Source organism: Thamnophis sirtalis, unplaced genomic scaffold (assembly GCF_051295495.1).
Source record: "Thamnophis sirtalis isolate CommonGarterSnake01/CBP01778 unplaced genomic scaffold, rThaSir2_p1.2 scaffold_3, whole genome shotgun sequence".
Classification (NCBI taxonomy): Eukaryota; Metazoa; Chordata; class Lepidosauria; order Squamata; family Natricidae; genus Thamnophis; species Thamnophis sirtalis.
Genome location: NW_028261383.1, coordinates 93,785,001 through 93,810,572, shown reverse-complemented (window position 1 = coordinate 93,810,572; position 25,572 = coordinate 93,785,001). Strand labels below are relative to the sequence as shown.

The window sequence follows — 25,572 nt, the reverse complement described above, 5'->3', positions numbered from 1 at the left end:
TAACATTCTAATTTACATTCTGATTTACATGAATTTAAAAACATGAGTATTTTTCTTTCTTTCTTTCATTAGGAATTCCAGTACTTGTCAAGCACAGTTCAGTGAACATGCGGAATAAATCTTGCTATGGGTTTTTCACCTGGGAATAAACTTCACACACAAACACACACAAACACACACACACACAAACACACACAAACCAAGCTCAGAGAGCACCAAGGACTCTTCCCCCATTTCCAAGTTCAACCCTGAGCTAGAATATTCCATTCTATTGGTATGAATTTTTTACCAGTAATAATACACAAATATCTGAAGGGGATTCTGAAAGTCTATTAAATAGAGGAAATTAAAATTAGTTGCATACTGATTGAACTTTTTCTGAAAATACACCTAAGAAGATCCAACCAAAAAAATTAAATCATAATTGTGATTAAAATTTAAATTATGTTGTGTGATTAAATCAAGATTATGAAAGTCTTACTATCAGGGGTTCATAGGTAAATTAGTTCTAAACATGAAATTAGGGTTTGATAGGTATGTGTGTGTGTGTGTGTGTGTGTGTGGTATGCTTGTTGTACAGTTGACTATACATGTTTACACAGATCCTTTTGGTTTTTACTAATCTGAATATTTTGTATTATCTTTAAACCTGGCCATCTCAGTGCTCAGCCATAAGTTAAAATAACTTCTGGTTAAGAAGCCCACTAATCCTTGAAAAATACTACTTCTTTCATCTTTGAAAAAAATATTTCCTTCATCTATTTTCAGCTTTTAACCAGTTAACAATCCATGACAAGTTCTCTTTTCCAATTTCTTCTAAATTTACTCATGAGAGTTAGATGCGAAACTTTGAAAATCTACATACACAGTCAGTGGCGCTACTGCATGGTCTTCTGCTAAAAATCTGGTCAGGTGGCATAATCTGAGGCATGCCAAAATGGACCTGGAGAGCCATTTGCCCTGGAATATCTCTGCTTCATCTTTCCCTACTTTTCTTTTGGGGCTGTCAAACTATTGAGAATAGAAAGTTCATTCCAGAGACAAATGCTGGATTTCCTTCTTTGAAGCTGGATCCTCCCCATGCTGAGTTTGGAGGGAAAATGCTTGAGGAGATAAATCAGTATTCTGGCATCCAACCTCATAATTAAATCTATGGGTTTCAACTGCAAGTAGGTGTATTCACTATGAAAGTTACTTGACAGCCAGAGATGGGCAACACATACAATTTTAATATAAAAATAAGAAGTGACCGTGTTTTACTTGGTGAACTATCATTTTACTTGATGAACACTATCATTTTATTTCTGTTTAACTGGTCTCACTGTAATGTTTACTGTTTGGGATCTCTTTATGTCTGGATGTGTTGAAAATATCAAATTATAGCTTTAAAATATCATTGAAAAATATTATCAAAAATGTTTTGTGTGTTTTTAAATTAGACCAATAAGGAATTTCCATCAAGTGGAAAATATAAAATATATATCCTTTATTCATGTCCATGTTCATACTTATACCTGCTATCCTTTATATGTTTGACAAACTAACAAAATAAAATAAATAAATATGCTGGGAACCCAAGTGTCTTCAACCATCATGAATATATAGGCTGTGGATGATAGGAATTATAATCTGAACACATCTGTGGAGTCCTAAATTGAGGAAGGGTGATCTAGACAGTAATGTAAATATAAAGGAAGACGAAGAGGTTCAAGAAGTTTTTTTTATTCCCATGCTCTTAATTTTCAAAAAAATCACGAAAACATAACTTATAAAACAATATATATACTGCATCCTCCACAACAGCATTATTGAAACATCCAGCGTAACGGTTACCACAGGTGGGGATACACTGAGAAAGAAGTACCTTGTGCATTTTATATTATGTTTCTTTGTCATCTACAGGTAATAAGTATCAACAGGAAGAAGCAACAAGTATGTCTGCGAGAAAACTTCATATGTGTTTTGTATGCGTATTAATATTTAAAGATCATATCTATCATTTTCATATTTTTTTAAAAAATTCCAACAAAAAAAAATCCTTTTAAGTATTATCTACACTTAACACATAACATCTTTTTAAAGATTTCTTGTTTGGGTTCCTTACTTGTATTGATTCATCTAAATCCAAAGCTGGAGAAACAAAGTAATTTAATCCCCCACCCCAAATTTATTTTACCCATCCACGAGGTCACTTCCTCTCCTTTATTTGAGATGCAGTATTTTCCAACGCTCCTTTTCTGTCTTTTTTTCTTTCTTTCTTAATAATTTCCCCTATGATTCTCTACGAGAATCCTCTTTTTTTTAATTTTTTAAATTAAAAAAAAACCCTTTAAATAAGGACGGACGATAATTTGATTATCAGGGTAAGACTCTGAAAGGAAAGAAGGGGGGAGGGTCCCCTATAAAAGGTCCTTTTTTGTGTGAAGAGAGGCTAGAGGGATTCCGTACTGCAGGCTCGGTAGAGAATGAAGAGGTAGGAAAAGGAACCTTTTCAGCCGCGAACTGCTGCGGACGGTAGGATCCCCCCCGAAAGACGCTTCCAGCTTGAGAAACAAAATCCCGTCGAGAGTCAAACGCACTGGAGAACCGCCGCCTATTCAACGGCGAAGCGCAAAGGGAAAAGCGAAGATAAATAGAGCGCCTCGGAGAAGCGGGTTCGCCCCGCGGCTGCGGCGCTGGCTCGGAGGGATCCGTCCTTCCGCTTTGCACCGGCGACCCCACCCACCCCCGTCGAACGATCCCCGGCACGCCCAGCCCGAAAGGGGCGAACCCGGAGCCACGCCTCCTTTCCTCCCCGAAGGGAACCCCCACCCACCCGAAGGGCGCTCGGAGCTCCTCAGCAACGTCACTGTTCCGTCCCTCTCCCCCCTCCTTCCCCCATACACGCGCGCGCGCGCACACACACACACCTCTCCATCGTTACCGCATCTTCTGGTCGTATAAAGTGGACGATTGTTAGGAAGGAAAGTCCTGTGCAAGTTCAAGTAAACACGCATACAAAACCCGCATCATCCAGAGGAGAAAATTAAAAAAAAAAACATTGCAACTCATCCCTGTGTTTTAGGTCCGATCGGGCCCGTCTCTCTCTCTCTTTCTCCCTCCTCCCCAGCCACGGCTCCTCCGTCCGTCCGTCTGCCCGCTCTTCCCCATTCCTCCTCCGGCGCGTTTCCCTGCCCCTGAGCGCAGCCGCGGTCCCTTGTCAGGAGGCGGACGAGCCTGGTCAGCTGTTGTACTGGCAGGCGTTGAGAGTGGAGCCGGGGCTCTGCAGGCTTCCGTAGCCGAAGTTCGAGTGCTGCTTGGACTTCAGCCTCAGGCTGGCCAAGCTGGAGTTGCAAGTGTCCCTGTAGACGCTGTAAGGGGAGCCCGGCGGGCCATAGGGGCAGGCGGGGGTCGACATGGCCGTGTTGAGGGACGAGCCGCTCAGGTTGTTGAGGCCGGAGTTGGCCACGCCGGGTACGGCCGAAGGCCCCATGGAGGAAGGCATGCTCATGGAGGGCAGCGTGCTGGGCGCCGAGAACATGGACTGGGCCGACGACAGCGGGCTCATGGAGTTGAAGAACGTGAAGCTCTTGGAGGAGAGCGGCGCCGGCGCCAGGCTCTTGGCGTGCCAGTAGTTGGACGGGTAGCCCGGGTAGACGTCCTCGTAAGGCTGCATCAGGCCGCTGAACTGCGGCACGTAGCCGTTCTTGCAAAGGTCCATCTGCTGGTTGCGTTCCCGCTTCCGCCACTTCGCGCGACGGTTCTTGAACCAGACCTGAGGGGGAAGGGGGCGAGAAAAGACACACAAAAAATGGTACCCGGAGGCTTAGAAACTGCAGACATGAAGCTCGCAGACATTAATGGTGTGTATGTGGAGGAGGGGGGGGTGTCCCTGCCTAAAATGAGCACCTGTCTGCCTAAGGTAAAGAGGAGGGGGGAGAGCCCGCCCACGGTCCACCCTGCAGTCCCTCCAGGTGAAACTTGGCAAGCTTAGTGTGAGTATTTCTCCAAGGTGGTCCCTGCTCTGCCCCATCATCCTGAGAAGTGTCTGTCTATTAGAACACAACCTGAGGACATCTAAGGTAGGAAGTCTTACTGGGACAGACACCTTGTCATTTCAGCTCTGAAAAAGCCATTATACAATCTGGAGGACCTAAGGAAGCTAAGCAAGGCTGGACCTGGTTAGTTCTTGGAAATGACACTCCCCCCCCCCCCCCAGGACATCTAAAGACTACTGCGTGGGCTAGACTGGGAAGTTGGAAAAACCTCCTAGATTCAGAAGGCAAAGGCACATAATTTCAGTGCAGTAATATTGGTAAGGAAACTATCTGATTCATCAGTGGAGTGATGTTGAGGGAGATTTTACCTTTCCTATAGGACGCAAGATAAAAATGCTGGGAAATCATCCGCTATGGTTATTGGACATTTTTGTGTGTGGTGGTTTTTGTACCCACCTGCCCTAAGTTGCAGTGTTGAAATGAATAAAGCTTTGAGTGACCAGGGATGCGTTTTCATGGGTGCAGGGAGATCTGGAAGATCCCTTCAAGCTCAGACACATAGAGCAAAGTCACGAAATGGGAATTTGTGTGTTCAAATGGCACACTTTCATGACACAGTGAAGGGTTCCAAGAAAAACAAGGTTCCTGCGGCAAGAAACTGAGAGCAATCCCTCAATTAATAATCTGATTAAAGATTCCAACCAGAACTGGGGGGCCCATCATGGCATTTGGGCTCCAAAGGGCCCACACAGGCGATAGCACAGTCACCCTTCCTCTTTAGTTTTAATTATTGTTACTTTAATCTAATTAAGAAAAAGAAGAAGACGATAGCTAGCTTCAAGATGGTTAGAGTCTGTTACAGTAGCAAAGAATATACACTAGGAAGAGCGAAGGACCAGGTCGGGGATAGATCACTGGAGAAAATCTATCTGTGGTCACTAAAAATCAACCATCACATTGACAGCTGACATTTTGCAAAGTAAATTGTCCATCTCCAGTATGCCTTAATTTCTAAGAATGCTTCTCCTATCTGTATACAAAATAAAAATGGTCAGCAGCTGCAGCCCATTTGGAAATGCTGCTCAAGAAAAAGACAATCTTTTGAAGGAGGCTTTGGGGAAGAGTAAACAAAGACAGTATTCTTTGCCCCCAGTTCTCAAGATTCCATGGCTGCCCACTAGCCCAGGGGCTAGCGATTCCAGATCTACGATCTACATGATTCAGAACTGTCTCAGTTGGCTAGTTAAAAGAATCCACTGCTGGATCTTTTCTCAAAATTGAATATGGTACAATAATTTGGAAGGGAAGGGAACCTAATGGAAAAGCTGTTCAGCATGATTTTTCTTTCTGAAAGAAAAGGTGCCAAACTAAATTGCATATCTGTTGAATAGCCATTCTTTCTCTTTCACCATACACAAAGTTGGTTCTGCTAATGTAAGGCAATGTAGCTAATCTAAGGCCATTCCGGGCATCTTTGTTCTCATGTAAGTTAAGATCTAGGACTGAAAATACATTCTGGAGTTCAGCCTCTTGAGATTTAAATTAGGTTTGGTGTGTAAAGTTTACCTGAAAACATCTACTGATATGCTAGATTACCTTAAAAAAATATCCATAGAGATGGGGATTTAAAGGATAGGTGGACTGGTGTAAACATAAGGGATAGGTTTGTTACATTGATTTTGTATTCTGTTGCACCATTCTTTGCCTGGGTCTAGATTTCTATTGTCTCTTCAGCCAACTCACCCCTCTGATGCTTTCTCCTAAAAGGTCCTGTAGCAACAAGGAATTGTTGCTCAACACCTCTGATCGGTTTATTTATTACTGGATATCTTAAAGTCCAGATTTTACTCTTTCTGGAGGAACTATTTATTTCTTTATCTATTTATTTATCTATTTATTTCCTGCCTTTATTATTTTTACAATAAACTCAAGGTGGCAAACATATCCAAAATATCCTCCTTTTATTTTTCCCACAACAACAACCCTGTGACATGGATTGGGCTGAGAGAGCTATAAGCAGAACTCTGGTTGCAATCAGATCAACTTATTCATTACTCAATACATTAAACAGGCATATTAATTAATATTTCACTCTGCTTTTGGGGAGCCAATAGGAAAAAGATACCAATCTTCCTATTTCTTTTCAGCCTCATGCTATGCAACATTCTGGAACTTCTTTATTGTAAGCTATGAGAAATCTGCACTTTTGCACTAGTAAGAAAGACTGCAAATCATTCTAATTGCCTATTTGGGGTATTTGCTGCCATCACAGCTTATACATGCCTGGTCCTGTGTGATTGAAAACAAAGGGATATATTTTAATATTGATATTAATAAGAATTAACACTTTTAAGAGGATAGTTTTTAAAGTAGGGATAAACTGTTCCAGTCTTGAAAAACAACTTGCCACCATGAAAAGCAACTTGCCATGAAAGAAATTCTCACCTTAAAGAAAGCCCCTGTTTTTAACAGGCTGTCCTGGAAAAAGAAATCTTAGCAATGTTTTCAATAGTTGCCCTTTTATCTCCAAAGCAGATAAAGATTGTCCCAGATAGCATTTAGTTAGATGAATAGCTGGCATTTCTCTCTGAGATGGCCTTTTCATTTTGCGATTGGGGCCTTGAGAAATCCCTGCTTACAGATTGCTGCCTTGACTTGGCATCTCCTTTGTTTCGTGTTCAAGACCTCTGGATTTCATTTACTTGTTTCCCTCCCATTAACCACTTTCTGGCCAAACCTCTTGCTCAAATTGCTGTTCTCAGACTGATCCTGGTGGCTTTATCCAACTTTAAAAAAACAAACAAAAATTCCTTATTTCTGGAAATTAGAAATGGATGGGACAAGTATCCCAAAGGTAAGCACAGGGGCAAAGTGGTATCTTCTTTTACACTGAATGTTTTCAATATTTACAGTTCTGCTGCTAGAAAAAGGGAATCAGTTTAGATGCCCTGGGGTGGGGGAGGTCTAAGACAGGAGAGAAGCTGATGCAATCTTTGGGAAAATAATCTTTTTGGAAAGGCTTTCAATTTGTTTTCATGAAAAATCCAGGGATTCAAACACCCCCCCCCAAGAGTATCTCATTCATAACTTGAGGCAGGACACAGTTGCAATCTCAGTAGTTCCACCTCTTCTAAGAGCAGTAGGCCTTAGCTACAAGATTCCTGGGAGACATGTGGCCAGTGGAACTGCCTGCATTATTGGAAGGTTAGGATTTTGATAGGAGTTGGCTGCCAACTAAGGCAAGCAGGTGCAAAAAACTATCTTAAGAGCAAAAACCAGCCAAACTGGGAATCTAACTGCTTCCCCCCCCCCAAAGGCACTTTCAAAAACAAAGCAGTGGCCCTGTAATTCTGAAACTCCCCCCTTCCTCTATTGAATCATGTCCAGTTCTCAGAAACTCCCTGGACATGTCCCCGCAGTTTCCTTGGCAAAGTTTTTGAGAGGTAGTTTGTCCTTCCTAGGGCTGAGAGGAAGTGACTGGCGCAAAGTGACTCAGTGGGCTTTCTGTCTAAGGCAGGACTAGAATTCATGGCCATCCAGTCTCTAGTCTGATGCCTTAAACACAACACCAAATCGGCTCTCAAAAACAAAGCAAGGGCTTATTTAATTGGCTATGTAATTCCTAAACCCAACTAAGGTTAGACTACGCTCCCAGGATTCTGGATACCTATTCTGTCTCCTGTTTTAGAAAGTTCCTTGCAGGTCAAACATGCTTGCTAGTTTGGGGAAAGGTTTAACCAAATGAAAGCAAAAAATGCAAGTTTCAACAAGAAAGATCAAGAGGAGGAGTTGGGGAGGAAGAATTAGCTGAAACTGCTAGGCCTAGAAGAAAAAAATGTGGAAAAAGCCAAAAAGCAGCTTGAAATGCACTTCTCATAAAGTACTTCCAGACATTAGGGATTTCCCAAAACTGAGGCTAAACATTTTAATGCTGCCTCTAGATATTTTCAAACAAAGTCTTCTTAGCATATTTGGCTGAATCAAAGTTTCAGAAAAATACAACTACAGAAGAGTTTGAGCTAAGATTTGGAAGGAAATGGAGTAATTCACTGATTTCCCCCTACTTTATAAACATTGGGGGAGGGGCTGAAGGAGGGAATGTAGACTATTGGATTGAACCTCTTGGTGGAGGAATCTAAATTAAAGCATCTCAACCAGATGGCTGCCTAAGATAGCTAACATCATACTTTAATTTGGAAGCAATCCTTCCCTACTGAAGCCAAGCCCGGCCTCCACATTAAATGCTTAGGGTCAATAACTTTGTATGAAGTGCTCCTTCCTTACAGGGCAAACTCATTAGGCATCATGGCACATCAGTGAAAAAACAAAATATACACAGCAGGATTTTAACTCTCTAGCAATTAATTAGATCATATGCGGAATAATTTGGAGATGGACAGAATGGGCCAAATGGCATCAGTTGCACTTTATTATACAAACTTTGGCTGAATTGTGCCAAAATTAACAAAAAAAATTGAATTGCTGCAATCTTCGGGGAAGTGTATCTCTAGGGATGTACACCAAATGGGAATTTCTTACTGATGTTGAGAGCAAATGTGATTAGAAGTGTGTTTTTAATTTCTTTGACTTTCAATGTACGTAAAATTTCTTTCAGCATACTAAGTCGTCCCACCCACCCACCCCGTCTTTTATCACAAAAGCACTTTTCCAAGCAATTTTCAAAATGTTTCATTAAGGGGCAGCCCTAAGGCAATGTTAAAAGAGGAATTAATTTAGGCTTTGAAATGATCTGATAGTTTACTATTTTTCCTTTAAGGCAGCATAACTAATCAGCTGAAATATAAAGCTAAACTTAACATTTCAGATTTCTCTGCTGACTTCAAGGTACAGAAACAGTGCAGAAAAGAAAATACATAGAATAGAGGTATGGAAGAACTGCTTTGATATGACTTCTGTCCTCAAAGTTTCAGGAAAGTGCTGGGCAGATCCTGAGTTCCCACTAATTTCCTCCCAGTAAGCAGCTGCAAGATTGAAAGCCAAGGCTGTCTTTTTCAGGAGGAGAAAAATACTTTATGGAACTTGGTGGATCTTGAAAGACACAGGAAGAAGCTAAGGTTCTACTTTGCAGACAATAATAATGAGGAACCTCTTGATTTCCCTGCAGCCTGATGCCTTAAGCCACTTAAGTCTCTGTTTTCCTGCTAGCATTTGGGGGTGGGTGGGTTGAAGAGGTCTTCTTGGCAAAGCTAAGTTTCAGTAGATCCCACTTGGGGGTGAAATGTGAGGCTCATATATCGATTTTAAATAGATGTCGACAACAATCTTAGTGGACGTGATAAAGCTCTGATTTCCTTTCAAATCTAATAAGATCTATGGTATATATATAAAAGCTAACACTAGGCTGATCTTGGATAACACTTCAGTAGATCTTTTTCCCTCTGGGGCCCAATAAATTATTGGGAATCCTCAATAACTTTTTATCTCTGGAATATTGTCATACCTTTAGGGTAATCTCCATTTTAGAACCTATTAAATCAAGAACTACTGCATTCAGCAACTCAATAGGAATTAAATACACCCACACCTTCAGGAGTGTAGGATTCATTCACCCTCCTGAAAGCATAAAGCAAACTATGAAGTTGAGGGAAGGAGACCCAAAACCAATAAACCAAGAATCCAGCATACAAAACAAGCAAAGAGAATGACTAATAAAATGTCAATCCTGTTTGTCTTGCAGGTTATTTCTGACACTGGATCCCTTGAAACAAACTCAAGCAATTCCTGCCATTGAAGGCAGGAAATCCCGACAATCAGCTCAAGCAGCCACATCTATCTAGAAACCCTTAACTGATTTTGGAATCTCAAACAATCCCATCCTCTGATGAATTTAATCTTTCCCTTGTCTGTTATTTGGAGGGTCTATTGATTTTAACAAAACCTATTACCCAGCAATTGTTCAAATACAAGTATACATCACTCCATTGCATTGCAGCAATGTATCGTTGTATAAACTCAGCTTGGCATGAATTGAGGGGGGACAAAAATTCATATATAATAACTGGCTGTTAGTATTAAAATGTTCAGTGTATCATTGTTAAGAAGTAGCTAAATATCATTCCAAATACCTGTCTCTCCTCCCCCCCCTAATATTATTTAATTAATATTTCTTGGTTATTTTTAAACAATTGGTGCAGTTCTTACACTTTTACAGATAGATAAATGAATACAGCTCTCTGAAAGCAACATACCTAAAATCTTCCGATTCACTATGATTTACTTCCATTATAGGGCACAATTCTGCCCAAATTATCGGGTTTATATCCATCTCAGACACAGTAAATTGTGGTTTGCTTTATCATGGTTTATTGTATTATTCACAGTTGCATGCATTTGCACAACCGAATGATTAGATGTGAACAAAACATTCCATTTCAAAGAAATAGAGTTTAATGGAGCATGTTGCAGAAACCTGCTTATACATGTATGACCAGCTTTTCTGTGATTGTAATAGAATTTGTCTGTTCCTGCCTTTACAAGGTATGCTGTTAAAGGCGCACTGATTGCTACTCTGTAGTGTAAAATTTTCATTAAACATGGGATTGCTATTCAGTGTCACCATGAATAAGATTGCAACTTAACCTGCTAACTGATTTTTTTTTCATTCCAGAACTAGATACAATTCTTTTGAAATTAAGCCCTACTGACCTCAGAGGACATCTGCTAAAGTGCTTAGAAGTGGCTGGGTAACTGCCGTGTGTGTGTGTGTGTGTGTGTGTGTGTGTGTGTGTGTGAGAGAGAGAGAGAGAGAGAGAGAGAGAGAGAGAGAGATGAGTGGGGGAGGGGGAGGGACTGACTCTGCCTGTCAAATCAACCCCAATACTTGCATTAGGTTTTACAGCTACACTATTGGCCTTGTCCGGGGGTTCAAAGCTTTTAAAGCCTTGCTATTATAGCTCCATTGAGGGGTCAACCCTTCAGTCATGATGGGAATTTTGGTTTTTTTTCTAGTTCTTTCTGACCGTTTTCATGTTACCTGGCCCATTTACCTCCGGCTCAGACATAGCTGTTTATTTAACCTTTTCCTATTCACACTTCTCCCGTAATTTCCCATTTATGGTTAGAACCAATAGAAAGCTATAGAAATCAGGGGAGAAACACATTTGCTTTCCCAAAGCTTCATTGTCAGTTTCCAGAAGTAAGAAATGGGACCAAAACAGTTTCCTCCTTCATCCGGCTTTGGGGGGGTGGAAATCTGGGGATTTTACACATTTCCCCCTTCCTGTAAAGCACCAAAGAATTGAGCAAAAGAACTGAGGCCTTTGAACTATGGTGCTGGAGAAGACTCCTGTGAGTCCCTTGGACTGCAAGACGGGTTGATGAAACCCGATCAAACCCCGGTCAGTCCTAGAGAAGGTCAACTCTAACTGCTCTTTAGAAGGCCAGATCCTGAAGATGAAACTCAAATATTTTGGCAACCTCATGCTGGGAATGGTTGAGGGCAAAAGAAAAAGGGGATGACAGAGAATGACGTGGCTGGATGGAGTCACTAAAGCAGCAGGAGTGAGCTTGAATGGACTCCAGAGAATGGTAGAGGACAGGAAGGCCTGGAGGAACATCACCCATATGTTCATGATGGGTCGATGGGTCGGACTTCACAACTAACAACAACTATCCTGTGAAAAAGAGCGCACTCACAAAGCCCATCCACCCAGAAGGCTTGTATCCTCTTTCCTTCCACCCCAAGATGAACTAGAATGGCTGTTGTTATGAAATGGCTGCATTTATAATCAGCCCAGAGGAAACAGTAAATCTTGGGCGACTTTTGTCTATTTGGGGAAAATCCTGCTTTTCCCAGGCCACCAAATAAATAAATGAATAAGTAAGCAAAAAGGCTTGTGTGACTCTGTTAGTGTTTTCTTAGCAAGGCGTTCCCTTCAAGATAGAGGGAAGGCGGGAGAGATTGCATTTCAAGCCATTTGAAAAAAACCCGCATCTTTTCCTATCAGGAATTGCGATTAAGATTGCCGTTCAAGATCCGTTTATCCCCAGGCTTTTGAAAACTGCTGGAGGTGGAGGAGCTTAGACGCATTCTCCCGAGAAAAAATTAAGCCCGATTTGGATGCGCCGCTCAGTTCTGCCGAAGGTCCGCTTTGAAGAGACAGCGGCACTTAGGACTGACCCCTCCACGGAATTGCGCAGGCGAGATTTAGGAGCACGTGTTGAGCGTCCCTTCCTTTGACGGATCTTTTTAATGAGCGTCCAAAGGGTTGGACCCAACAAATAATAAAGCCTCCAACAACTAATCAAGAAATAATCCTATTTAAGAAAGGACACCCAGCGAAATCAAGGAGATTTAGCTTGTGTGGACAGACAGCTCGGTTTACTGATTTCAGCGGCTCGCCTCTAAACAGAGATTAAACATGGGTTTAATTCGGTTTGTGTGTTTGTGTGTGTTTGTGTGTGTGTGTGTTTAAAGTAGCTCCCAGCTTTGCAGCCTTTTCTGTATACGTTTATGTACTGGAAAGCAACGGGGAGGCATCGGTAGTCCTTGAGCTTAATTCAAAGAAAGTGGCTTCAGACAGAGTCACACTTGAGAGACCCTGGTTGTTAAGCAAACCTCCACGATATGAGATTCTTCCAATAAAATACAGGGAGACGCTCGAATTTAGGCAGCAATTCAATACGCTCTTGCTTGCGCCCTAATGGAGGCCTGATAATATGCATGTTGCCAAGCGGGGTGTGTGCGTCTGTCTGTGTGTTACCCCTTACTTTTGCTCACATACTTGTTGGTTTTGTTTCCTTCTGTGGGCTTTTCCAGAACTGAGAACTTGCTTTGCAAAGCGGTGTCTGCAAAGCGAGGGAGAAGTTGCGTGGCCTACACGCTTTCCCCGATCAGGCCTCCATCAGGCCTGGGGTCCCTCCGGCCCCCTTCAAACACGGCCCAATGGCTCTTAGCCCCGCTGCTGCAAAGGACAGGGCTGCAAAGACGGCTCGCCTTCTGCTCGCGTGCAAAGATCGAGTCCGCGGATTGCCTCCGCGCCAAGATCCCTCCCGCGCGGGGCTATTCGCCCTTCACACGTTCCGAACCTTCTACGGACGGAGGGAAATGGCTGCAATTAAGCTTCGGAGCTCTTTGGCTCCCACCAAATTTCCCCCCTGGCTTTCCTGGTTCCGAGACCCAGCTTACTGAGGGGTTGCCCAGTGGAACTGGATGGGCTCGCTCCCAGGCAAGGCCCGCTCAACCCGGGAAAGGCTGCTGAGGACTGCGAGGGAATGGTAAGCTCTAAGGAGGGACCTTTGCGTGGTCTGCAGACAGCGGGCAAGAGGGAGGGGGAGAGGAAGGAAAGCTTTGGAGAGGCGACCGCGGAGGTGGCTCACCCTGACTCTGGGCTCCGTGAGGTTGGTCCACACCGCGATCTCCTCCCTCATGCTCATGTCCGGGTAGCGGTTCCTCTGGAAAGTGGCCTCCAGTTCCTGCAGTTGCTGGCTGGTAAAATGAGTCCTTTGGCGCCTCTGCTTCTTCTTCTTTGCCGGGTCGTCCGCGCTCCCTTCCTCGCTTTTCTGCGCGCCGCTTGGCTCCTTTTCTACAAAGAGAAAAGGAAAGAGGGCCGAGGAGATCGAGACCACAATAAGGATCGGTTGGGGTGCGATTAATAGGAGTATTGCAAAGAAAAATCAAAGGACTCCCGCCAGGCCTTTTAACCCAAGACAGCGCGAGCAACCATCCCCCCCTCCCTGCAAACAAGCTGATTAATACGAAAGTCTGTAACCCGAATCTCCCGTAAATTACACACCGCTCGCTCCTCTGTTTCAAAAAGTTTGGAGAACCGTTTGTCACTACAAACTTCAAAAACAAGGGTCAGAAATGACCTGTGCTGTTCTGGATAGAAGACTCAGAAAGCTAGAAAATAAGCTATGGAATACAGGAGAGAGAAAAAACTTTTTAAAAATTATGCTTTTATGTGTAATAGAAAAATAGAGATGAAAATGAAAAGTTTCATTTACAAATCTACATTTGTTCTCTCAAAAAGCAAAGAAGTTCGCTGCTCATTTTGATTATCTTGGGGCATTTTTCTTTTATGCTGAGGACTTAAATTTACAAAAGATACTATATACACTTCTTCAACTACTACTCTATAACTACTTAGACAACAACTCCACCCCCCACCCCCCTTAAACTGAAGGAGTGGAAAGAAAAGGACAGGAGCAGTTCTATAGCTTGGGAATTTGGAATTTCTACTTTCAGGATAAGTTTTCAAGGATCCTTTTTTATATTTAATTAAAATGACAGAACGTTAAGAAAACATTTTTGTTTGAACTATTGAGATAAGGATAGTTTGAAAATTTGGGTTTATTTCTGTTCAAAAATACAAAAATCACATTTGTACACAAAGTTCTCTAGAAAGCATAAAAGTTTGTACAAGTTGGAAGTGGCATGCCAATTGGCATTGATCCATTCAGGTACACCGGAGAGGGAAGAAATCGGGATTTACTCAAGCCCCAAGTTTTATAGGCTTCAGTGCAAGAAATGTGAGGGCGCTCCTATTTTTAAAATGCATGGCAGTTTCCAGATACAAACTAATCCACATTAGTTCCCAGCATATACCCACATCTTAAATGGACTGAAGGTTTCTCCCGCTATGCTCTGGAGGGATGAGATATAGTTAAGAATATGGGTGCAATTTATTATTTGTGGAACTGAAGTGAATATTTAGAGAACATAAGGGTATTCTTCAGAGATATTCTTCTGACAGTCAGTTTGATATAGACTGGAAACCAGGAAATTGTGAGTTCTAGTCTTGTCTTGGGCAGGAAGCCAGCTAAGTGACCTTGGGTCAGTTAATCCCTCTCGGTCCTAGGAAGGAGGCTGTGGAAAACCACTTTCCAAATCTTGCCAAGAAACTGCAGGGATCTGCCCACCCAGTGATCAGGAGTCAACACAAAAAGGATAATTCTACCATTCTAAGGCCTAGATCCATGACTACTGAAGAAAGTGTAGCTGAATTCAGGGGAACCTCCACTTTGGAAAAGGCTTGGTATTCAATTGAACACCTCAGCAATTCATCTAAATGTCTCTTTATGCTAATGCTTTGATAACTAAATTATATTCAAACTGGCCAATTTATAGCCCATAATTCTAATAAGTCTAATGAACCTGGAAATGCTTCCTGTGTTGATTAAGGCAGAGTCTTCTTTGTCCAAATACTTATAATTAAATTGCTTGTGCAACAGTCACTGAAGTAATTCAGGCTGCAATGTGGTGGAGAGATGGAAGCAACAGCCATTCATCTTCACATGATTCTAGATGTGCCATAAATTTCTAAACTGATATTATGTAAGTATTTCAAAAGAGTATTGGAAACTTGCCGATGTGTATCAAATTTGCAGTTTGAATATATTGTAATTGAAACTACACAGAAGATTCTGTGGAGGGATCTGCAGTTGACCTGGCTAATAATCCACGTTGATTGCTTTCTTTAATAGCCTGCTTAAAATAAAATGCATGACTCAGATTAAAGTGTGTAGTAAAGGAATTGTGGGTCTCAGCCGTGTATTTCTGAAAAGTGAGAGCGATTTTTAGAGAATATTATCTTTTTCTTCCTCCCTCTACAGACATTTAAGAAAGTCTCCTTATTATCATATGCATCTACTATATTTATATGCTTAAACAGACCTACACCCTCCCACATTAATATTTATACATCCTTTTTATATTGAAAAGTCAATTTGCAGACAGGATCCATCCAAAAATAAGCCCTTTATGTTCCCCTGATTTCAGCGGATTACAAAAGTGCTTTGCTTTTCTTATTGAAAAGAGCAAGGAGCTCAATGGCTTATTTTCAGCAAGATCAGATGCCACATAAAAATGCAGAAATTATTTATGCTTCTTGAAAGAAAGAAAAATGGACAAGGAGCACGTGCAGGCACCGGCAAGATTAAAATCACATTGATCCTTGTATAACAAGCTGCTTCTTGGTGGTGGTGGGGAACAGGACACCGGCCCATTCCATAAGATATTAGCCAACTTCATGGTATGAATGACTTGGGAGCCTGTTCTGTACACTGAAAACCTAAATACACGCACTACTCCTTTTAAAGGTCTGGATTTGATATTCTTCTCGGAGGACTCTGATCAGAGAGATTTGTCAGTGGCCAGGCCACTGGCAGCCCCCAAAGGACAAATAGATCAGGAAAAGTGAAGCTTTTTTTCAATGCAGCTCAGACAGGAGGGCTGTCTTGGTAGGGAAGCAGTTCACAAAACTCACAAGGCCTGGGTGCTGCCTAAGGAAACTAGTCCATTTCCAGCTAGGCCCCTTTTCCTCCCTATCCACCAGGGCCTAACCTAGGCCTGTGTACACCTCTCACCTTTTTCCCAGCAAGGCCACAGAAAAGAGGGCTCAGCTTGGGACCCTTTGGTGGCCTTGACTTTTCTTAAGGCTGGACCTGGAGAGGGGGAAGAGTGGGGGAGACCGGGAGCCCCCAAACGACCTTACATCCCTATCAGTCCTCAAGGGGGGCAGTGAACTTTAACCTTCCTTCGCCAATGGGGTCTCCCCTCACCCCTGCTCCTCCAAAAAGCTGCTGTCTCCCCCAGGCCTAGACGCGGCTCCCACCAGTTTGATGGGCTTTGCACTGTTTTCCACAGGCAAGAAGTGAAAGCTAAGCTGCGGTGGGCCTAAACAGGGAAGGAGCTGCTTGCTCGGACCCTTTTCACCATTAGGACTAAAGCCTGGCACAACCATAAGGGCCTCAACTTACACATCCAGCTGTGGTGGTCCTGCCATTTGCAAACCACTCTGGGAACAGCTGCTTTTTTTGACGGGACTTGGTGAGAAGGCGAAGGCGCTGCTTTTTCGCTGGGCCGCTTCTACCAGCGTTCCCTCATTTATCTGTGGCCTTGTTAAGAAGCCTAAGATTTATTTCAGAGGAAATCTAAAGGCAAAAGTGTTTTTCATAGCAATTTGACTTGCCCTATTGTTGTTCTAATTCCCAGGCTCCTGTTTAATCTTACCCCCTTCTATTAAATATTACAGGTGGGTCCCTGTTTTATTTTTCCTACTTGACGTTACTATAACTGTATCTCGGAACCGTGTCTCTTCACTCTTTCCTCTCTGGCTTGGGGAAATTGTTTCTCCAACCGATGCAACCAAATACCTAAACGTTACCAGGGGCTGGTCCCAGGGTAGCACAAGCCTAAATTCCGCAATAAATAGTAGGATGGACTTGAAGAGCTGGGTCTTAAATTTATTTCATTTTGGTTGAATTCGGCCAGAATTATTCGGATATGCCATTATTTTCCCTTAAGAACAACTGTCGCATTAAAATGCAGAAATTCTCCGGAGTTCGATAATAAGATTCTACTCTTCTGCCCACTAATTTGAAAGTTAATCCCTTTCCCAAAGAAATAGCTGCTAATTTCTCCGAACGCCTCTTTAGACTCGAGGTGCCGTCACTAAAGCGCGAGTGCCAAAGAGTCCACTAATAAGGCACACCGCGATTCTGGGTGTTTTAGGTTGCCGGCCACAACATAGTTGTTGGGAAAGGAGAAGTGTTAAGGATTCACCCTGAGATTACAGTCTGTCATCGAGGCGTTGTTCTTACTCAATTTTATAGGGAGTTAACTTTCCCAAGATTTGAGCCGCGGAGCACTCGGGGTAACTTTCTCAAGCAAGGAGCGCGACTGGGCGCTTGCATTTGGCGGCGGCGGGGGGGGGCATTTTGCAACCCCCTCCTTTGCCCTGAAATTCAAGAGAACTACTTCTTATTTTTCGTGTATTGCCAACGTTGGGCAGCACAACTAGCACAGCACAGCGTTACTTTGGGGTTGGCAACTGACGCTCGTTCACCGCCAAATAGGGCTGACGGAGGGAAGTTGCAGCCGGTATCCTTTTACACAACCTCGTCTCCTTAATATGCCTCTCCTCTACAAAGACATCACGGATTAAAAGCAACGCCGGGCGGAATAAGATGTTTGCGCATTTCCTGGCCAGGACCTGGAAACTTTCCTTCCTTTCTCCTCCACCTTTTTTCTTTCTTTCTTCCCTGCCTGAGTTTTAATGGGTGTTCTCCCCCGGCCCTACAGAGAGATCCTTTTACCACGTCTACTAGGCCATCCAGACTGGAAAATAAACCCAAACCGGACGTGCCGTGAGTTTGAAAACCCGGTGCCCGAATGGAAGGGCTTTCAAAGAAACCCAGGAGCTGCTTATTTTGGGGAAGAAAGAATAAACGGTGCCAGATAGCCTTGGAAACTTGAGCGCAAACTCCGGCACAGCCGAGAGGGCCCGATGAATCTCACCACCCCTCCCCGTTCCCATACCGAAACTAAGGGGTTCTGGGGTGCCCTGCTTCTCTTCTGAATGCGGATCCTCTCGCCTGATCGCGGCCTCGTCGGTAGGGATGGAAGAGAGCAGGCGGGGGGGGGGAATCTTTTCTGCTTACTTCCTGTAAACCGCGCCCCCCCCCACCGCCCCAAACTGTGGGTTTACCTGGGACTTCGGTGTCCGAAGATTCGCTGGCCGAGTTCTCGATCGGTTCTCTGCCTTCGGAAGATCTCTGCAAATGGAAGCTGGAAGCCATGTCGTGGGACGCCTGCGGGGTTCTCAGGTTGTCGGGAAGCCTTTCCAGATTCATCCCACCTTTAAAGGAATCCATAAGCAAGAAGGAGGCTGAGTCGTAGCCTTGCGCGCCTGCCCTTTTTTAGTCTGCGTGCCCTCGCCTTGCAGCGTTTTATGTCCATACAAACTAAGAGGAGAAAGAGAAACTACCAAGCTAAAGAGAATGACAGCGAGAGGCTGCCGAGGAGGGTTCCACCGAAGTCCGCTCTATTGATATTATTTTTAAAAATTTACTTTTTAAATCCACTAAGATTCGGCGTGGCTTGACTGTAGGGCAGGCACCGCCGAGTTTCCTAGCGGTCCGACTTCCCGGGAAAAAAAGAGCCACGGCGCCCCCCTTCTAGGTAGCGCGCGCGGGGGGGGGGGGGGCGAGGAAACCAGGCGAGTCGCTTGGGGTGGCCGAGATTCAAGTGACCTGCCCTGGAACGAACGCCTGAAAGTTGAAGCAAGACTCCGCCCCTTCTTTCTTCCTTTCCTCCCTCCCTCCTCCCTCCCTTCTCTCCCCGCCCCCACCCGCCTAGGAAAGTTCAAAACCTTCCCGTCCTCCTGACTACTAGATCTCGTCCACTGAGCTCTCTCCTTCGCCTAAAGGAGCCTCCTGCGAGCTCTCGGTCCCTGCGAGCGAGAGTTCCCGAGGATGGGCTTCGCGCATTGGTTCAAGAGACCGCGCCCGCCCCGCGTCGGCTTCTCCTTCCCTTGCGGCTCGCTTCTCCCCCAAGCTAAAAAGCCGAGTTTCAGAACAAAGCTCTTCTCCCCAAAGCCAGTTTGATTCCCCCTCTCTCTTGGCTTCTCTCCCCCCTCCGCCCTCCAGACGGTGTAGTTCATTCCAAGGTCCGCTTCAGGCAAGGGGACTTCTGTCATTAAAATCACCCGAATTGGGGGAGTTGGGGGGAGGAGGAGGAGATCGCTTACTCGAGAAGGGTTTCTATGGAAATCCGTCTTACCGGAGCGATCATTCACACGTCTATTCCTCCCGGCGGATTTTAGCCAGAAAAAGCAATTTGTATCCATCTACGTCCTATATAGAGAAGCTTCCCCAGTGGTTGCTGTGGAAAGTCTCCAGGCTCAGGATGTATGTCACTCCTGGGATTGATGAGGCTTAATTGCAGCGAATTCTGTGCAAGGTCGGCCTTCTAGTCCGCTGTTCAGCTAGGTGACTCAGTCAGAGTGCAATCCTAAATGCATTTACTAAAAGACCATGACCATAGGACACGTTCCCGAAGAAGCAAGCAAAAAACCAACTCTTCCAGTGACTGCACGTGTACTCAGATTTCGAATAAGTCAACCAAGTCCTTCCACATTTAATCAGAAGGATTTTTGGTTCCGGTCAACAGGCTGACTTCGGAGAGCCTTTTAGTAAATTTAATGCGACCGATTTTTGAGTTAGACGTGCAATTTATAAACTACACCAGAGCTTAGAAGCAAACTGCCAGGGAGTACTGTAAGCGGGATGTATTCTGTTTGAAAAGCTACAAGGTGTGTGTGTGTGTAACTAACAATGCCTCTTGAATGCTTCTCCCAATTTTAGGAGAGGAAAAAACCTTTCAAACATTTGAACAGCCCAGAGTGGATCTCCCCTTTTGCCTTCTGCTAATTTTCTGGTGGCCCGCAAATGCTGGCTCAGGGAAATTTTCCCGTAGTTCTGAGTTTGGGGAGAGGAAATATAATATAGTACGATAGATTGAGAATAATTTGTTTTCATGGATCCCTGCCTGATGTCTTTGGACAGGGAAATCGAGACTTTAGGCCTCAGCGCTTTAACCACATCCCTTGGCTTTTCTGAGTCCAACTGGAATATTTTCTTCAAACCAAGGTGGAACTGCGTCTATTATTTTGTTTTTTGTTTTTTTTTAAAAAAACAGGAGTTTTTTAGGTATCATTATAAACAACTAAATAAAGTGCCTCCGCCGTTAATATGATTGACGCTCTTAGTGAACAGCCGCCAGATCTCCTTTTGAAATCTCATCTGGGTAACAGAGGACCCTGTGCTTAAATGAGATTTTTTTCAACTCTATAAATCTGGTGACGATGCGACAAATCCGTCGAAGTAAATGGGATTTTGCCGCGTTCATAAACAACGCTTCCAAACGTGCAAATTCCAACTATGGATCCCCGCGGAATTTCTTCTCAAACCGACTAGCTGCTATTTTAGGCTGCTTTTGCCATTCACTTGCCACCCTCGCCTGCCTTCCAAAGTTTCGCCACAAACTTTTGGGATATTTAGGTAGCGCCCTGCCAAAGCGAAAACTGCCTGACCCCTCGGCCACGGGACCGACAGCTTCAGGAGGAGAGCTCAGGTCTTCGGAGCCGTTTTCCTCCTCTGTCTTGGGTAGATCAACACAGATCCTCCTCTCCGCTTTGGGTTTCGCACTACTGGTCTGTGTGTGTGTGTGGGGGGGGTGAGCTGTGGGTGTGGACTCCAGCCCAAAGCGTTGGTCTCCGGCCTGACCTTCCACCCTTCTGTAAGGAAGCTGCTTGCAGATTCTTCAACTTGTTCGCGGGGGCGAGAGGGGCGGCTTATCTTCTGGCCACTGCGTGCTGGTTTCGCGTTCAATTCAGCCTGGAGGGCGGGGGGAAGAAGCCCTGGGGTTTAGACCCGGCCAGGGCGCAGCACAGTGAGCCGCGTGCCTCTCAAAGCCGTGCCAAGCCACCTTCCCTTTCCTTCTCTCCGTGGGGGGGAGAAGGGGTCAGGCTTGGAACGCCGCCGCTGCCTTATGACAGCACCGGCGAAGACCGACCATATAAACCGACCTCACCGCCTTTACGGTTCCCATCTTTGCAAGAAGCCGGTCGGGAACATTGGCGCCTGGGCACATCTCTTGCCTTCTCCGGCTACCCGCAAGGTGGATGGGAGCCTCTGGAAGACCCCGCCAGCTACGCTGTGGGATGGGACGTCTCCTCTCTTCATTATTGTTCTGTCGCCACTGTAGAGAGTTCTAAATCGCCGGTATGGAAATACCGCGAAGAGTGTATCGGATCAGGCTTTCTGCCCACCACCAAGAAAACGGGGGATTAGAGTAGGTATTAGAGTAGGTATTGAAGAATAAGTCTGATTTATCATGTTATTTATACTTTACACACACCCCACCCCCACCCCACCTATATATCTATATCTATATCCATTTCGGATGATGACATAAAGAAATGTTTTTCGGAAGGGGGGGGGGGCTAATGAAAACAGCACACAAGGCCCATTAGTAAACCGATGGCAACTGTTTAAAATGCTGTTTTAAAGAAAACCCCCACCGCAGTTTCACAACTGCTTGGATGGTCCACAACCGTTGCCTCTCGAACCGCCTCAAGGAAGACGCCTTCAGAGGTTCAGTTCACACATCTTATTAAGCCAAGGCTTCTTTGAACTGTGGTTTAGTGAATAAATCACAGCTGACAAATTTATTCCACAAGAACCTATGCCGTAAATTATGACTCATCAACCACAATGGCAAGATTCACTGAAGCATTTCTAAATAACAATAAGGAAGTGCATGTCTTGTCTTGGTACAGCAAGTTCTGTGAACGTAGCTTTTGGATTGAATTCATATTAAGCGAAATGAACGTAGCTCCTATCGGTGGATCTTAAATTACAGAGCAGCCCTTCAGCAATTGCCATTGCACTACTAATTTCTTTATCATGTGTTATCCAGCACCAAATACATTAATTAGCAGGAAAGACCAAACGTTCCGAGCTTGCTGGAAGCTTTCTCTTAACGGGCTTATTGGGCAGGGAGTGGACACACGACCATTTTTGTTCTGGGGGTCTTTTTTCCTTTCCAAGGCTGGAGCACTTGGCTGCAATTCTCCAGGGAGCGATGGCTCTGAAGAACTCGAGTTCCAAGGCTGCCGGACAGGGGCAAACCTCAGGGTCATCCCCCCTCCCCCCGAGTTTAAAAAAATGCGAATTACAACCCAGTTTTGCACGGGCAAAACAGACGAAAAGATTCCGCGAAGGTCGGGCGAATGTCTCTATCTGCCTCTTCTGGACCTGGGATGGTGTCATGTTCAGACCCCATTTCTGGGTTGGAGAAATACTACTGATGGAATTTTACAAAGAGACAGGGAAAAGTGAGGGCTCTTTTCTGGAGAAGCCAAATTCTGTTCATCCTATTCTTTCCTTGAGCTTCTGCAGGATCCTCTCTTCCCACCCCACGCGAGGGCTCAGGATGGAGGGCGGCCGGGCTGATTTTTCTCACGCCCACCGCAAAACAAATGGCTTTTTGGAGAGCGCAGTTTAGAGCCGATCCACAGCCTAAGAACATAGCCTTCTCTCTGTCGCCTAGCCCTCCAGGCTCCTACATGGCCCGCTTCGGGGTCCTTTGCTTTACCCTGCCGAAATCCAGTAGCACCGCCGCAACCGCTCTGGTTAGGACCCCCCCCCCCCGTAACTCCCAAACCAGCAGCCTTTGTAGGCTCCCTCCACCCTGCGCTTTCCCACGGGGAGAAATCCAAGGAAAACTATTGCCAGGACCACACTCCGCTACCAACTGTCAAAGGTGGTTCCACAGTGTTCCCCCAGAGTTCGTCTCGGAAACTGGATTCCCCTCCAACCGATTGAATGAAGGAATTACACCCCCCCCCCCAATTTCCTCTGACAGTCATTCCTGCGCATTAAGGTCCAGAAATTCAAATCCAGACTTTCTGAGCGATCTGAGAAGACCCTTTAAAGTTTAAACTGGAAATAAATACAGCGTTAAGTCGAACTCGACTCGGAACGCCCCATAACTGTGCTGCAGCGACGGGCAAAGAGCATTAATCCAGGGAGGGGGTGGGGAGAGAGAACTTGAAGCCCTTTAGATGTTGGTCAACCACCACTTCCAGTAGTGACACCTGGCAAGGCAATGGGACGCAAAATTTCTACCTCACTCACTTTGCCCTTTTGATAAAGCACCAGGAAGATCTTGCCCCACTACCGAGATCTTACTCCTGGCAGCTTCTGCATTCTCTCTCTCCCCTCCTCCCTCCCTCTCTATCTTCTATCCCCACTCACATACACCCCCATCCCATGTTCAGGCTCCAAAAGATGACCTCTGAACTTTAACGCTGCCTAATGTTTGTCTATATTGAGCTCAGAGACAAGGAAAACCACCGTGGAGGAGGAGAAGAAACGATTCCTCTGACTGAAGTACTCAAATAATCAACAAACCAACCCACCCAACGTCAGTTTCGATTAAACAAACTCCCAAAGTCCAGTCATTTCACCCTGGTCTTATTAGATCTCCTCTATTAACCCCCTCCCCCAAGCGAATAAGTGGGAAATACATCAAAGAAAGACTGAAGATTGGGACACAAGGTTAGCACAGCCTCATCACACTTTTCCTGAAAGACCCCGACTTTACAATGGCTGTTTTCAATGCAACCAATGAAGCTGGATTAGGGTTAGATTCTTCTTTAGTTTTTTTTTGGGGTTTTATTTTGTAAGTGTTATTTTAGGGAGTGGCTTACTATATTGAGAAAATCCAGAAAATGGATTATTTCAGGAACCTAGTTAGGGTTCTACCTTACATTGACTACCTTGCATGCCAACAGTCAGGGCTGGTCTTTGGGGTATGTAGAGGCTCCTCTCAATAAATGGAGCAGAGCCCCCACTCCAACGTAGCTGCCTTGTTACATAAGAAATACCTGAAGTAATCACCCTTTGCTTTTAAAGAGGACGGGGGGGGGGGAGGGCAAACCTGTTACCTAACTGTATCACAAATTAAGCCTGTGGTGCTCTAACCGCTACAGTGAATAACTTTTCTGAAATGTCATTTGGGAATGCAGCAGAAGACACCAAAGGCTTTTTGGATTTTAGAAACCAGAAAAGCAGCAAGATGGGAGTGGGTGGGTGGGGAAGCCCAGTACAAAGTTTCGCAGCACAACAACGTTGCTCAACTTTCTCCTAACGTTCAGACAGACTTCCTCTCCCCTTCCTCTCCTCAGAGGATGCTGCTGTTTTCATGAACACTTGTATCTTTGCCAGCAGACCAAATGTCCAGAGGCCTTTAGAAAACAGATGTTCTCCAGCTTGCATTGGCCGATGCCTTCCAGGCCGGTAAACACAGGATCAAGCCATTGTCATATATCCCCTTTTCTTGGAGAAGGTCCCATTGCAATGAATGGGGCTCTCTTGGGAAGAGACATGCTGGGGCTCATCTGTGCCAAGTTGCAGTTCTATCATTTGCTTTTGTATCAGTCTTAATAGCAAAGTAACAAAAATGTCCCTAAGCAGGTTCAGTGTGCCCTTTTTATGTGTGCCAGCTTTAACCAGCAGGGAAAACAAAACGGTGAGTCTCTTGCTATTGTTGAAGCTACTTCCCAGGAGCTGCTATCCGGGAGAGTCAAATTTCCTATCTCTGGGTTACAGCTTTGAGGGTAACTCTCTTGCTCCCTTGCCATCCTCCCCTCCCACGTTGGAAAGAAGGAACTTTAATTCTTCTTACTTTTCACTCACCGTGTTTTCCATTTAGAACAGAAAATACCTAAAGAGCAACAGCATTTAAACTTATTTACCATCTCATAGTGCTTTTACAGCCCTCTCTAAGTGGTTTACAGAGTTAACATATTGCCTCCAACAATCTGGGTCCTCATTTTACCGACCTTAGAAGGATGGAAGGATGAGTGGGACTTGAATTGCCAAACTGCTGGCAGTTGGCAGTCAGCAGAAGTAGCCTGTAGTACTGCACTCTAACCACTACACCACCACAGCTCTAAATGCTGGTTCTCAGCATGGTCTTTCCAGAAAACATAAACACTGAGATAACTGGGACAATCAAGCTGTACCTGTCTTCTGTTTCTTTCTCTCAATTCCAGGTTGCAAAAGTGGCCTGGCTCACCTGTTCCTTTGGGGGAGAAGCAGATTGCAGGGCCAGTGGCAGCCTGGGCTGTGGACGATGGAAGGAAACGTGGAGCCAGGGAGAAGGTGAGCCAAGGAGAAGGCTACAGGGACTGTTGGGGACCAGAAAGGCCCTGAAAGGAAGGAAACAGCCTTGAGAGGGTTCTAGTCTAGGGATCAGAAGAGCCAGATGGAAAGATTTGCTCCA

General features: G+C 44.7%; 1 protein-coding gene across 3 annotated transcripts in view; it reads right to left on the bottom strand.

Moving 5' to 3' along the window:
• Positions 1 to 1,658: 1,658 nt before the first annotated feature.
• Positions 1,659 to 25,572, bottom strand: part of PITX1 (paired like homeodomain 1) — a 41,354-nt gene continuing 17,440 nt past the window's right edge. For 2 of the 3 annotated variants that reach the window (XM_087709522.1, XM_087709521.1), the window contains exons 3-5: positions 18,428 to 18,577; positions 13,317 to 13,522; positions 1,660 to 3,754 (exon numbers count right to left, since the gene is read on the bottom strand). In XM_087709522.1, coding sequence (XP_087565648.1) covers positions 3,221 to 3,754; positions 13,317 to 13,522; positions 18,428 to 18,577 — 890 coding nt within the window. In that variant the 3' untranslated portion in view covers positions 1,660 to 3,220. Of the gene's footprint in view, positions 3,755 to 13,316; positions 13,523 to 18,427; positions 18,578 to 19,500; positions 19,792 to 25,572 lie in introns of those variants that run through there. The other variant, XM_014069939.2, reaches the window with a different exon arrangement.